The sequence below is a fragment of the Lissotriton helveticus genome, chromosome 8, assembly GCF_964261635.1.
Source record: "Lissotriton helveticus chromosome 8, aLisHel1.1, whole genome shotgun sequence".
Taxonomy (NCBI): Eukaryota; Metazoa; Chordata; class Amphibia; order Caudata; family Salamandridae; genus Lissotriton; species Lissotriton helveticus.
In genome coordinates, this window is record NC_136069.1 from 1687689181 (window position 1) to 1687704340 (window position 15160).

At 42.3% G+C, this 15160-nt stretch overlaps 1 protein-coding gene across 1 annotated transcript in view; it reads right to left on the bottom strand.

The window, feature by feature from the left end:
• LOC144774090 (extracellular calcium-sensing receptor-like) overlaps positions 1 to 15160 on the bottom strand; it is a 183150-nt gene that overhangs the window by 21254 nt on the left and 146736 nt on the right. The window contains exons 4-5 of the mRNA XM_078659116.1: positions 12761 to 12988; positions 597 to 720 (exon numbers count right to left, since the gene is read on the bottom strand). Coding sequence (XP_078515242.1) covers positions 597 to 720; positions 12761 to 12988 — 352 coding nt within the window. The remainder of the gene's footprint in view (positions 1 to 596; positions 721 to 12760; positions 12989 to 15160) is intronic.

The following is a 15160-nucleotide window of genomic DNA, read 5'->3' on the forward strand; positions in this document are numbered from 1 at the left end:
GCAACGGGGACAAGTCATCCTAGTGGCACCAAGTGGTGCCATCAGAGTGTGGTACCTGTATCATCTGGGCATTAGTCCGGTCCCCTGATCGCATTTCCACTCCAGAGCATCTTCTGTAGCATCAGCATGGGAGGGTTAGGCACCCAAGCCTGCTCATTATACAGCTCTGTGCATTAATGATATGAACCATCAAATGATTAAGTATTCTCTACAGATATGACCTACCTGTACGATTGCTCACTATCTAGGTGTGTAGGGACTTCTTTATATAAACCTTTTTAATTGTTTTAGTCATTATTATAGAATATTTACTATCAAAGGTGAGTAAATGTGGCATTAGCAGAGTAAATGTACACTTGTAAGTTTAACTTGGCGATATGTTGAACATTGATATTGTGCATTTGATACAAGTATAGGTTGATATTATTGACTTCAGTATTCTGACAACTAAATTATCCGATATAAGTGTCATCCAGTCCACCCGATCATTACAATGTCCAAGGGCAAAAGCAGAAACATCTTGCTCCACAACTGTACATTTGTCAGTGACTTTTTAGTAGTACTTAACATCCTCAATATAAGAAACCCAAGTCCACCTGTGCCATTGCTGACCTCTCCCTGGGAGCAGGGGATACAGTCAAAGCAGCACACGGGCTCCCCTTCTCTGGCGGCCTTTCTGTATCCAGGAGGACAACTCTCACTGCAGACAGAGCGGGGGACCTGCAGGAAGAAAAGATGACTGTATTCAAAAGATGACGTACATGGGTAACACTTTATGCCTGGTTAGGATAAACACCTATAAGCAGGGCTGATGTAATTATTATGTTTTTTATGGGGTGATACCAAAAAAGGGGCTTACCAGTCCCAGACTTCTACATGTGTTCACACTGAATTTGAACTGTTGCATGGGGGGGGACACTAAATCCAATTCACCTACCTACCCACCAAGCCATGTCTCACGTAATACTCAATGTCTACCCCTTTCTGCTTACATTTTATCCATTGCCCTTACTCCTGAAGTGAAATACTTTTATTTGACATTACTAACACTACTCAATGGGGGTGTTGTCCCTTGTATTTCACAGAATCAGTGCACCTCAGAACAGGTGCTATACTACATATAGGGCAGTACCTGTACTTTTCCATAGTTCTCAATACTGCTGCTATATTTTACTGGAACGTTTGATGTCTCAAGCTGTGACCAAAATCAAAGGCTCCTTGCTAGACCAAAGTGGCTGGTGCATCTGGCTGGATTTGGTAAGGCAGTGAATTTCACTCATGCCCCAGCTTTTATATAACAATTAACTTGTGTACCAACGTGCAAGGCCAAAACACTATCTAAGGAGACTATTGCCTAGTGCCAGGGTTGCATCTTTCTTCTACCATCCTGTAGTTCTTACCTCTTTATCACACTCATCCAGGTTATATTTCAGCCCTGCTTTCTTCCTTTGTCACTATTTACCCATATTTCTCTTCCCCTCCTTTCTCTAATTTTCTCGGGCCAATCAATGTCTGATGATGCAAAATAATTTCCAATCCATCAAAAAAAATGAGTGTCGGTGTTCAGCACCTGCAACCACCCACAAAAAGTAAGCACTGCATTTACATTACTGTTGGTAATACACTGCATTTGCTGAAGTGCCTCTCATGGCACTGGACCAGATGGCAGCCAGGAGTGGGCAAGGGTGAAATGGAGTGTGTCATTCACAACAACAATAGGATCCATTCTGTAAGCTCATCTAATGCTTCCTCCTGCTTAGAAGGATGTGTTCCGTCAAGCTGAGGTGAAAATGCCAAAGGGCTCTGGCTGCTTCCCCTTATGGATTTACTAAGATTATATAATCTGTGCTCAGTGGCATATCAAGATGCCATGTGCCTTTTATCAGCCTTGGTTGGGTGCCTAAAGACAGCATAAACAGGGTGCAATGAGTCTCCAGCACCTCATTAAACTGTACATTCCAAGCTAATGATAGCAACACAACTGCTGCAGAAGAAAGAACAATACAGCCCCAAAGAACTGTACTCTACAGGTGAGAAGAGACAACTTGTTTTGACTCCTTAGATGCCAAATGACCTTCCTCTCAATTCATAAATACTTCATTCTCACATTGAGCATTGTGACTGCTCTACTAATTCTTGGACCAGCTTTGTTATTGTTTTTTAAAGGGGATTGTAAGCACTTGTTCTATGAATGCATGCTGTTGCCTGCCTTGCAGAAATACATTTTTGCTGATGCACATTAGTCTGAAAATGTCAGAACAGGCTGGTGCTTGTGAGTGATTCGGACAGAGTCTGTCACAGCTGGCCACCTTTGGCACATTACTTAAAAATATCTCTCAATCCTCTTAACACACAAGGTAATTACCAGACTGAAGAAGGAGATAACAATCACTGGCCTAGATGCACTGAACCTACATCAGATCGTCCACAAACCCACACATGTTGCTGGACACATTCTAAATGTAATTTTTGCTGATACAGAACTAGTTACCTTTCAAACAATAACTCCACTCACATGGTCAGACCACCATTTGCTTGCTTTCCAACATAAAACAACCCTGCAAGCTACCATGGAACAAACTCAATTTTGAACACTTAGAAACAGAGTCAACTTCCAGTACAGATCTAGATACAATACATTTAGTTCAAAAACTATATGAGTGGCTACAGGAAGCTTTTAATATCCTAAAACCAATAAAACCAACATAGCAGAACAAAAGAAAACAGACACCTTGTAGAACTACATAACTAAAAGAGATAAAACAACAAATTAGAAAACTGCAACGTGCGTTTCTCAAAACTAACATCAATCAAGACAAACCCTGCCAACAGAAACTTAACAGGTTATACAAAGCAGCTATCAAAAAAAATCCCAAAATCTAAAACAAATACTATTCAGACAGAATAAAAAATGCTAAATGTGCAAATAAAGAATTCTATCAAATTCTCACTGAAACAAAATTGCGTAGCAGGAGCTCATCCCATTATTCAATATTTCACAGACAACCTGGCAAATCATTACATGGCCAAAGCATACACATTGGACTCATATTTAAAACTAAAAAAAAACAACAGCACCAACCCTTTTCCAAAAAAACAATCCAAGAATATGCTAACCCAGCCTCTTCATTTCCTTGTAACAAATTCTACTTGATGAATTTATGGACCTGATCGAAGCAAGCAGGCCTGTCGGCACTCCTTCTGACCCATGTCCACCCCAAACCATTAAGAGAATTCTTCTAACAACCTCTGCTGCCACACCAGTAAGAAGAATCATCAACAATTCCTTAACTACAAGAATATTTCCAAAGAACTAAAAAAGTCATACCTACGCCCATTTACTAAAGAAAACAAACCTGGACCCACTGAACCCCGACAACTACAGACCGATTACAAATGGACCTTTCCAGAGCAAACTGATAAAAAGAGCAGCATTGGCCCAGATGTCACAGTTCATTGAAGATTATGCGATACTTTCATACTTCTAAAAGGTATTCCACCAGAAAGAGGCACTGAATCTGCCCTTGTTGCCTTCTAGGATGACCTTAAGAATACAGTTACCCAGAATGGGGTTGCTTCATTACCTCTCTTTGACCTCTTGGCTTTCTTTGACATGGTTGACAATGACACTCTTATTAAAAAGACTCTACGAAGCAGGCAGAGAGAGGACTGCACTAGACTGGATCACATCCTACCTTTACTACAGAATTAAAATGTATTTCATACCCCCCCTTTCTCTACCAAACCATACTTCACAAAAGCTTGGGTCTCTCAAGGCTCTATCATCTCACACATGCTTTTCAACATCTACATAAGGTCATTACCAGCTCTAGTCAACCAATTTCACTTCACATGCTATAACTATGCAGATGACACACGCATACTCCTTAAACTGGAATGCCCCAAATTCATTGGAAACCCACCCATTTTCAGTTGTCTCAGAGACATGGATGAATGGATGACATAGAGCCATCTCAAATTGAATGCTTCCAAAATGGAAATACTTGTGTGGCGACTGAAAAAATGATGACCTCTTCACGTATGGACTGATGATCTGGTAACACTGCCAAAAGTATTGAAGGAAGTAAAAAAATCTTAGAATTATCATGCACTACAAGCTATCAATGAATGTTCAAGTGGTCAAACTGGCAAGATCAATTTTTGTTATTATAAAAACTCTGCAACCATCTCCCCCCACCTGGGATTTCAACAAAAGGTCCAGGCAACCATCTCTCTTGTTCTGTCCAAACTCGATTCCACAGATCATCTTTGACAAATATGAAAAGTCTAAAACGGATTCAGAACTTCCAGATTACTCTTACGTATAAAGCCAGAAGCCCACATCTCCCTGCTCAGAAAGCCCTACATTGGTTACCGGTTTACAGAAGATCCACATTCAAGCTGCTTTGTATCACTCACAAAGCAATACATTCAGAATAAAATCACAAAATACATTAATCAAAGGAACCTCCTCTCTCGAGTTTCACCCCGCCTCAAAATCCCACCATACAAGAATAAACCACCCTCCACCTCCTCTTTACTCATCCCAAACCCCCTCCTACTGCTATGAACGTCAAAACATTTTTTAGATCCTTCCCTCTTCTATTCCTCCACACTTCCGTTTAAATCCAAATAGCAGACTAGCATGTTCACCGCTTAAGTAAATTTCATATTACCCTATACTAATTTCCCCACTAGTCCTGTTTAGGTTCCGGTGTCGCATGGGACCTGCCAAAAAGCGCTTCAACACCTCATCAGGGGTAGCAAGCACTATATAAAGGCAAACCCTTCCCTCTTCTATCCTTCTACGCTGAAATCAAATTAATTTCCTGTTTCCATGCACTATTCGCTACTAATCCTTGTTGGGTTCCGCAGTTCGTGATACTCGCCGAAAAGTGCTTTATCACCTCATCAGGGTAAGAAAGAGCTATATAAATGCAAACCTTTCCCTCGTCTATGCCTCCACTATCCTTCTCAATCCAAATAACAGACTAACATATCCATCGCTCAAATTAATTTAATATTTGACTATACTAATTCACCACTAATCCTTTTGTGTTCCTGTGTAGCAAGCGCATCGCCCAAAAAAGTGCCCTGATGCCTTGTTAGGGTGTCAAAACCTGATACCAAATCCGAACCTTCCACAGGAGCTGAATGGCTGAAGACACTAGATGAATATTTCCCAACTCCCCAATTCCTCTGCGCCAGAATAACTCTGATATCAGAAACAGGGGGGAAACGGGAATGGGATTGAAAGAGAGACTGCCACACTGGTTTTGTCACTGGATTCCTTCCTGGGGGACCCCTGACTGCACCTGTAAAGAAGCACAGAACTAAGACACAAAACTCAAACACTCTAATTAAATGTTTTGCAAACCAACATTCTATCTGAACTATACCTTAGTGTATGTGGAATTTGCCTCTCTCTTATGCCAGTTGAAGAATTAAATAAAACATAGATTATTCTCTATGTATATATATTGCAACTAAAAAGACCTTGCAATCAGGAAAAATAAACAATGTCTTCCTTGTCTTCTCTCAACAGGTATGAAAATCCAAAGAGACAACTGAAGCAACTGGTATGGAGGTAAGTACAAATATATATATATATTTTTCAGCTTACATGTAGTCTGTAGAATAATTTCTGTACTCAGGCATTTAGTGTAATTTAGAGTCTAGGAAATGCCACTGAAAAAACTGTCGAAGGAATTCAAGGACAACTTAGTAGGAGCAAGAATAATTGTTCAAAATGAAATAAACATTAATGCCTTCAAAATATGTCACCACCAGTTGACAATGTTAAGTGTGAGCAGATTGAGTCTGCTTCTTTAAATGAAAACGATAAAAAAACAAATGTTCAGGCATTTCACTGTGGCTCTGCTGACATTTATACTTGCTTCACTTTTAAAAGATAGTTCGTAATGTTGATGATCCTTCTGGAAAGCAGCTGACAAGAAAATAATAAACAGCTGAAGAATGCAAGCTAATTCACACTGACGCTGCATTCACCAAAGTCTCTTGAAGCCTGAAAAACGACGCTCTCTCGCTCCGAAGATTTTCTTTGGACATAAACAATAATTTCCTCAGGAACTCTGCATGCCATGTACAACCGGAGAGAAGCTTCAGTTGAAGTGCGCAGTTATTTAGTAGCACGAGCTACTTGCAGCTGAGCTGTCACTGAAAGCGGAAATGGCTAGAACGCTAACATTCACCGCCATGTTGAGTTGGGTGAGAATGATGAACAGACCTAACTATGGGCCAGATGTAGGTAGGCAAATACCGGTCGGAAACGGCCGAAAATACCGATTTTCGGCCGTTTCCGACCGGTATGTGGATATTGAGATGTAGGGGCATCTAAAATTACAGAACCGGAAATTTTACCGATTCTGGAATTTTACCGATTCGGTAAAATACAGAATTTGTAAAATTACCGAATCTGTAATTTCAGATGTAGGTAGCACTGTTTTCAGTGCTACAAGGGTTTACGAATTCTTAATTTACCCCCAACTAGTAGTTGGTGGTAAATTAAGAAAACCATTTAAAAGGCATTTTTTTTGCTTTTTAAACAGTGCCATGTTGCAGACATACATGTGCACCCATGCGCAATTGAGGGGTGCAACAGGGTGTCAAAGTGACACCCTGCCACCCTTCAATATTTCCCACAATTACCGAATCGGTATTTACCGATTTGGTAATTGACATTGATTCCTATGGGCCTCAAGGCCCATAGGAATCAATGGCAGTTACAGAATCGGTAAATACCGATTCCTTAATTACCGAATCATACCGATTCGGTAATTAATTCGGTAAATATACCTACATCCCGATTGCCAGTTCTTTAATACCGAATCGGTATGATTCGGTATTTAAGAATCGGTAATCGGGGATTACCTACCTCTGGCCCTAAGTGTATGTAATCCCTGCGCAACCAGGTGACTCCAAATAGCTGGGACATGACGGAAAGAGCGACAATGTTTTAAATTGAAAGAGGAACTTTTACTTCTCAACCGGTGTGAATCTTGAACCAATCTGACACAGGGGCAGTAAGCGATATATAAATGCAATTACAATAAGTAAGGCAGTCTTAACAACTGCTACTTCCTTTTGGCTGCATATGCATGTATTATGCCTTTGTATTAACTCTGCCTCCGTTGACCTAGAAGTGCTACTTGCTGTGGCAGACTCTAGTGTTTCTGGTGTAGCGTGACAGACATGCCTTGTCCTCGGAAATTCTTGCCCTGCCTATGCATGTCTATATTTTCTGTTGCTGTGTTCGCCTTCCTTGTTGTTACTGCAGTCTTTTCTGAGCTATAGCATCCGATGACTTGACAGTACCCCTGCAAAGTCTCCCTTTTAAAGGGAACAGGCAAGTTGTATGCTTCAAGTCTATGAGCATTCCGTTTCCCACCCGCCATCCTTGGGACCAGGAAAGCAATGCAGGAAACTCCCAATCCCAATTATGATGCATGGGGGCTTTCACAGTTGCTTGTTTCTAAAGTAACACATGAACAGCTTGAGGAACTGCTAACCTGTTATTTGGCCGGAATGGCCATGAAGTTGGTTTGACCCATGATTCTGATGGAGGCGAAGAAAAGTCAATCTTGTATCCTGGTCTGACCACTTGAAGGACCCATTGGTCTGAGGAAATATTTTTCTCAGGCCTCTATGAAATAATGTAGGCAACCTCCTTCCAAAAATCCATGGTAACTTTCAGCATTGATAGGACCACTGTTGATTTGATTACATCTGTTTCTGGTTCTTAAATTTGCAATCATTCTAGTTGTTCCTTTTGACTTCCTGGACTGAGTTTGAGCGGCTGCATGGAAGGTTAACTAAAGCAATACTTCCCATAACTCAAGGTCAAAGAAAATGATATGTACTGTTGCTGCAGTTAACTAAAAGAGGAAATATGTGCTCTCTTGCTAAACAGCCTATCTATCTTCTCTTCCGGACCAAACTGCTGAGTGCCTTCAAATGGCAAAGAAGGAGCAACCGATTTTTGTGCTGTGTCGGTATGCCACTCTTGACATTCTGTACTGGACTAGAAGCGAGTTTAGTTTCCTGAGGAGGGGTGTGATGTGGGTCCTTCTGGGTAAGTCAAGTATGAGTCTTGCAGCTGAGTTCTGTAATATTTGGAGTCTCTTCAGCAGGTTTACTGTGATTCCTACATAGAGCGTGTTCCTGACGTCCAGGCTGCTGGTGATGAGTGCCTGCGTAATGGTTCTTCTGGTGTTTACTGGGAGCCACCTGAAGATCTTGCAGCGCATTCGCAGGGTGTAGAAGCAGGCGGAAGGGTCTGCGTTGGCTTGTTTCTTCATGGATAGCTTGTTATCCAGGACAATACCTAGGATACGGGTCTGGTAAGTTGGGTCAGGAATTGCGCCGAGCTCTACGGGCCACCATGAGCGGTTCCTCAGTGAGATGTTGTTCCCAAAGATGAGGACATCTGTTTTCTCTGAGTTGAGTTTAAGACAGTGGTCCTTCATCCAGTCTGCAACTTTCATCATGCATCTGTGGAAGTTAAATTTCATGGTTGGGGGAGTCTTTGAACAGAGAGAGGATGATCTGTGTGTTGTCAGCATAGGAGATGATGTAGAGGCTGTGTGATCTGACAGTGTCGGCCAGGGGGGTCATGTAGGTGTTAAAGAGGGCCGGGCTAGGGGAGAACACTGTGGGACCCCCAGATGACATTCCTTGGCTCTGAGGTGAACAGCGGCAGACAATATTTTGGCTTCTGCCAGAGAGGTATGAGGCGATCCATTTGAAGGCATTTCCTTGAATGTGGTGAAGTCTGTTGATCAGGATGTGGCGAGATACAGTGTCAATCACGGTGGAAAGGTCCAAGAGGATGAAGGCTGCTGTTTAACCGTTGTCTAGGAGGGCTCTGATATCGTTAGTGGCTTGAATCAGGGCTGTCTTGGTGCTGTGGTTGGTTTGAAATCTGGATTGGGAAGGGTCCAGGAGGTTCTGTCTTCTAGGTGTTGGGTGAGTTGCTGGTTAATCTCTTTCTCAAGAACTTTTGCTGGGTAGGGGAGTAGTGAGATGGGCTGGTAGTTCTTTAGATTGGCTCGGTCGGCAGATGGTTTCTTTGGGAGGGGCCTCACTTCAGCGGGTTTCCATTCCTCAGGAAAAAAGGCTGCGGTGATGTATGTGTTCAGGACCTTCCTGAGTTTGTTGCCGATTGTCTTGCTTCCTAGGTTGTAGACATGGTGGGGTCATGGGTGCCCCAGAGTGCAAGGAGTTCACGATGGCAGTAGTGTCTAGCGTGTTGAGAGGTTCTCGGTGGGTTTGTAGGTGTATGGCGTTTGTGTTCGTGGGTGTGAGTCGGTTGATGCTGTCTGTTTCGGAATGTTGGCGTTCAAAGTTTTCATAGATGGTAGAGATCTTGTCATGGAAGAAGACTGCAAGGTCGTCGCACAGTTCCTGGGAGGGAGTGATGTCATTTACGATTGGTGAACTCCTTCATGATGATGAAGAGTTCTTTGCTGTGGCTTGCACTGGCTTCAATGTGGTCTCCTTTGGTGTTCTTTGTTTCTTTCAGGAGTGGTGGTACTGGTTGAGAGCAGGGTTGTAGGTGTTGCGGTCTTCTGTGTTTTGCTTTTGCACCACTTCCTTTTGAGTGCAGTTCCTCATTGATCCAGCTTGCTCTTTTCTTCAGGAAGGTCCTGCCTTTGTTGTCTTGGCGGGGGTGATGGTATTGGCACATTTTGTGATCCACTGAGCAAAATTATTTGCTGCTTGTTTGGGGTCATGTGTAAGATCTGGGAGGCAGGAGCAGAGTGTATCATTCCACTGGTTTTCTGCTACCCTTCCAGTCTCTGCGCATGAATCGGATGGGGCCGGCACTTGAGTAGTTGGGTCCTGTGATGGTGAAATGTACACTGTGGTGGTCGGACCAGGTGAGTGGTGTGCTGTAGTGTGGATGTATCTGACTGTTGCTGGAGGTAAAGATGGGGTTGAGGGTGTGTCTTGTGATATGGGTGGGTTCGGTAACAAGCTGCTTGAATTCGATGTTGCTCATGCTTTCCAGGAGGTCGATGGAGTTGCCTTCACTGGGTTCGTCAAGGTGGAAGTTAAGGTCCCTCAGGAAGATGAAGTTCTCCGAGTCGATTGCTAGTGGGGCGATGATGTTTGGGATGGTGTTGCAGAAGCTGGGGTGTGGTGCTGGTGGTCTGGAGGCAAGGGTACCTCTTATGGTGCTTTTCCCATCTGTGTGGAGCTGGTATTCCATTACTGGTGTTGGATCGTTGGGCAGGATGTGCAGCGGATTTTGTCCCTGTAGATGATTGGAATTCCCCCTCTGTGCTTGTTGGTTTGGGGTCTGTGTATGATCGTATAACCTTCATAGATGGCGGTAGCAATGTCTGGTGCGGATGCAGGGTAAAGCCAGGTTTCTGTGAAAAGAGAATGACCGGGGTGCTGGAGGAGAGCATGTCCCAGATCTCGTCAGCACGTTTCCCAAAAGAACGTGCATTGAGTGGGATGCCCTGGTGGGTCGCTTTGGGGGTCTTGGTTTATGTAGCTAGCCAAGCTTCTTTGGCGGTGTTGCTGGTGTCGTTGGATGCCTCAGTGCTGATGGTGAAGAGACAGTGTCAACAGGAGGATTGTCCTTTGGTGGTCCATGGGGATGTGCAGCAGCAGAGATTGTTGGCATATCTGGGGTTCTGGGGCTCGAAGGTCTGCTGCAGTGTATCTTCGTGGGGTCAAAGAGCCAGGGGTCCTGGTGCTGGGTGCGGTCCAGGTGTGGGTGGGCACAAACAGGCTTGCTTTAGTCGTGGCCGCGCAGCGGCTTCCATATGTAACACTGGGTAGTGGGAGGGGTCAGCAGAAAGGTTAGAGCTAGAAGCAGTGGAAATGGCAAAAAAATAAAAGGCACCCAAGAACTTACAATCAGCAAAGTCTGATGCAGATGTGGCAAAGGTGCAACAAGTGGAAATTAAGCAACATGTGGAAACCATTAGAACACTAAATTAGACCAATAAAGTAACAATAGCAAACAATCTCAGGCAGTCAAAGTTTATCTAGCGGGGTCGAACCAGGAGCTCAGGTACTTCTGTGCAGTCAATGACCCTGGGAAATTGTTGCTGGTGTGAGTAGCAGCAGGGGCGAGCGGAGCTTAGCGCCACCGAGGTGTAAGGCTGATCTAAATATCTTTACTGGTGAGCATAATTAATGACTGCACTTTAAAGAAAAGTGGCATTGACTATCATGACATCGAGAAACACTGACACTCCCATTGTTCAAAGACAACTACATCCGTCTTGAAGGTTTCCTTGCTGGAGGCAAAGGTAATGCCTCAGTTGGACGTATATTGACAATTATAGGGCACCTCAGATCACTTTGGAGTACAGGTTTGTAGCTAAATGTGTGAGGATCTTTGTAAGGGTCTTTGTGGAGTTCTTATGCACCACCGTTCCTGTTGAATTTAGGACTTCTTCTGGACTAGGTGGAGAAATAGCATTTTTATGCTGGGTGAAAGATTCTGCCTGGAGTTTCTTCTGTGATCACACCACAAAACAAAGGGACCCCAAAGGCTAGTCATTTTTAAATAATTTTTCCTGTTCATAAAATGAACACTGTATCGCCAAAGCATTTCTGTTGAGCAGCACACAAATGCAATTTAGGGCAAACAAAGTCTTAACTGCATAATAAACATAGATGTGTATGCGAAGAAATGCAATATAAAAGAAAAGAAACTGCCTTGAAAAAATAACTTTCATACAATTAAGTCCACATAACAGCATTAGGCATCTTTGGAGCCTGATATAACCTAAGAAGTTCAGTTGACAGCCTGAGCCTACTAACCTGCACCCGATATGTGCTAGAACCACTGGGGACGGGTGTGTGTGTATGTGTTTTAGGGTCTCTATCAGAGTATCTCAAACTGAAGAGGATTCCCTGTCTATTTCTCACTTTGCTTGAATGCTGCCTCCACTTCCACACTTGGACCTCGACCAATAGATGAGCGTTGATAAGTGACCACTGTGTCTGTTTTTAATCGGGGGTTGCGCTACACTGGCCAGCAGTTCCTGTTCCTCCTAACTAAGGTGGTGGCATGTTGGTTTGTTGAGTTCTTCTGGTAATACTATGCTGCACAGACCCATACTTGTTATCATTAGCTCACTCCTCTTTACCAAGATAGGTTGCACCATTCTGGAACCTAACCTAAGGGGACATTTTAGATAGTAGACCATAGTTCACACCAAGGGACTGGTTAGTACTAAGGTCTACATATGATGAACTGTGGGAGTTTGTAAAATATTTGTTTGATATTAAGTTGAATTTATGCAATTTAATTTGAAAATCATGAAATACAATTATTCAAAAAAAGTTTGTTTTCAGTAAATGTGGTGCTTGGAAATAAGCGAGCTAGCGCATGAATGAAGAGGTGAACCATCATACAGTTTTTTAAAGGTGGGGACAATGTCTTATAAATATGTATGTTTTACCCTAAGTAAAACTACTTTTAGTGATATAATTAACTCTTCTCTCAAGGGTTTTTGTGGCACACACTTTGTTATTGTTTCTTATAGTATTTATCTGTGATGCTTTCTATAAACACATTTTTCAGTTTTGGGAGGCACAATAAATGTGTAGTAAGCTGAGACTAAAACAAACCACTATACCAAGATAGTTCACGGTAGTATTTTTTGCCAAAGTGCTCATACCAACACTGGAAAACAGTTGAGTGTGACACTGATGATAAAACAAGAAATGAAGCTAGGACATTGTGATTGAATGAACAGAACTTCATTTTCACCTGAGAGGACCCATCCCCCCACAGGATGGTGCTTGCGTTGACTGTTATGGCTTTACTTCCAGGAGCACGGGGGTCAAATTTTCCCACTTTGACAAGATGGAAGATGCCATCTTCAGAAATCTGAACATTAAGGATGTCATACGAAGCAGGCGCGTCTCCATACTCATCGAAGTAGATTTCTTCCCCAGTCCGAGTTTTAAAATGCAAATTTTTTAGATAATGGAGAATCTGGGGAGAGAAGCAAAATGAAAAACAAATATCATTTTCATCTGTTAAATTTAAGTTTTTTGTGAAGCATTACAAGCCACAAAGTTGATGTTTCAGAGAGCTCAAGTAGGGGTGGGGTATTGAATGAGAGGCAGCCTGTCTAGTCAATACCAGAAAATGGTGTTAGTGCTCATGAACATTGACATTGAGTCACCAGGATAACGGGAAGGGAAAGCATGCATCAACATCCTCCTAAAGACTTCTTTGAAACTAAAGCAAAGTCACTGATTAGAAACTACCCAAAGTAGACGTGGTTCTTAGAACCTTGCTTACTTCCTGTTCATGCTGCTAGCATGGTGTTTAGCAAGGGCAGAGCTATTGGTATCAAAAGGCAACCAAGTGGTAGTAGCTGCTGCCACTGAATACCCATGATTGACATCCATATTGCTAGAGGTAAAGGGCCTGACTCAAAAAGATGTATATTGACACAGGTGTAGATGTACTGCTATTCCTGTGTTTAACTCTCCGCTTTCTTCCTATTCTCTATTTCCTACTGGAGATTTATACCTAACTGTAGACGTACATGCATCAATCCCTCCAGAAAGAGGTTGGAGCCTCCTGCAAAAAAAATTGTAAGTGTTAAGTTACTACTGGAAAATGTTCACATGTGGGTGGAGTTCTCCAACACTGGGCTTGAGAGCTCCCGCTTGGAATGTTGATGGAAATTAAATAAAGTTCAGTATTTAAAAATATTTGAATGTGTAAGATAAATGTAAAATATTTAATACTAACATGGAACTAATGAAATATAATTTTAGAGCACAGTAACTCATCAAATTAAATATAGTATAAAAATAAATATGGCAAATATATTAATATTATCACTTTTCTTTCAATATATCTTATTTATGCGGCACTTTAAGTCTGAAAGGGTATTGATGTGACTTATATTGCGTACTCCCTTGTATGTGGAGAAAGCCAAGCCTCTCTGATGAGCTATAATGATTGAGTGAAGCACGTCAGAGGATGATTTTATTCATTCAAGGTTGGTTTGGTTGGTATTGTACCAATTCAAAGCTATACTACTCTGCCTGGAGTGGTAAAAGGCTTATGTAATTTTACAACTCGGCATGAATGGCAATGTTCTAATCCTGTTCTTAAAGACATCACAGTAGAAATAGCAAAATACTTTGTCCCTTTCTACCCCTGCCTTGAAGGCACTGTGCTAATCCTATGCTTAAACACTTTTCTAGAAAAACAGAGTGTTGCTGGTATTGTAGGGTGCTCTATACAGGAGCTGCTCTCCATTTAAACTTGGAAACTACCAAGAGTTCTCTGATATATATACGTCGAGGAGAGTACTCGCTCTGTGATTGCTGACAATAAAATCACCACTGCTGACAGGACTGATGGTGTGATGGCGCTTTATTAAAAAGCTTGAATTCACTAAAATAGGAGAAGAGGTCTGCACCTGTTTCAACCCGCGCTGACAGCGGCCAGGATTGTTTCGATATATCTACATATGAATATAGATATCCTACTGACGGTCGCCAGTAGGTAGGTATAGGTGGGAACTAATTTCCAAAGGAAAAACATTTTATTGACTTTCCTATAACTTTGGTGTTGTGTGACCAATCTGCATACACATTTCCCCAACAGGAGTCAAAGTACATTCCGTGTGTCATGGAAAGTTTGGGGGTGATCCTTGCAGTGGGGGCCAAGAAATAGGGATTTAAAATAAGGGTGCATTTGTAATGTTAATTCCCATAGGAACATGTTTTCTAACTTACAGCCCGAACCGCTCGACAGAGTTACATCAAATGTGGCAGAAAGGTAGATGTTGTTACGTAGATTGTGCTTTTTGTTATTTGGTGCAAATCCGTTCAGTAGTTTTTGTGAAATTTAAGGTGAAAATTCTAGTGATAACTTTGGCCGCAGATATTTCGCGTCTGCGTGTTCTAACAGGAATGCTGTGATTGGGTTTATGCAACTTGAAGAGAAATTTGCAGCCACCATTTTATCTATCTATCAGAAACGGTTCCGGGGCTAAAGTTTTCTATGAAAGCAAACATAAGGAGTCAGGGTTGAGGTACTCTGACCCCATGTTTTAGACATGTAAGTGACACTAGTTATGTGTCCAAAATAGATTTTTTCAATCACGCGCAATTTTCGTGACGATGCCACAATCACCAG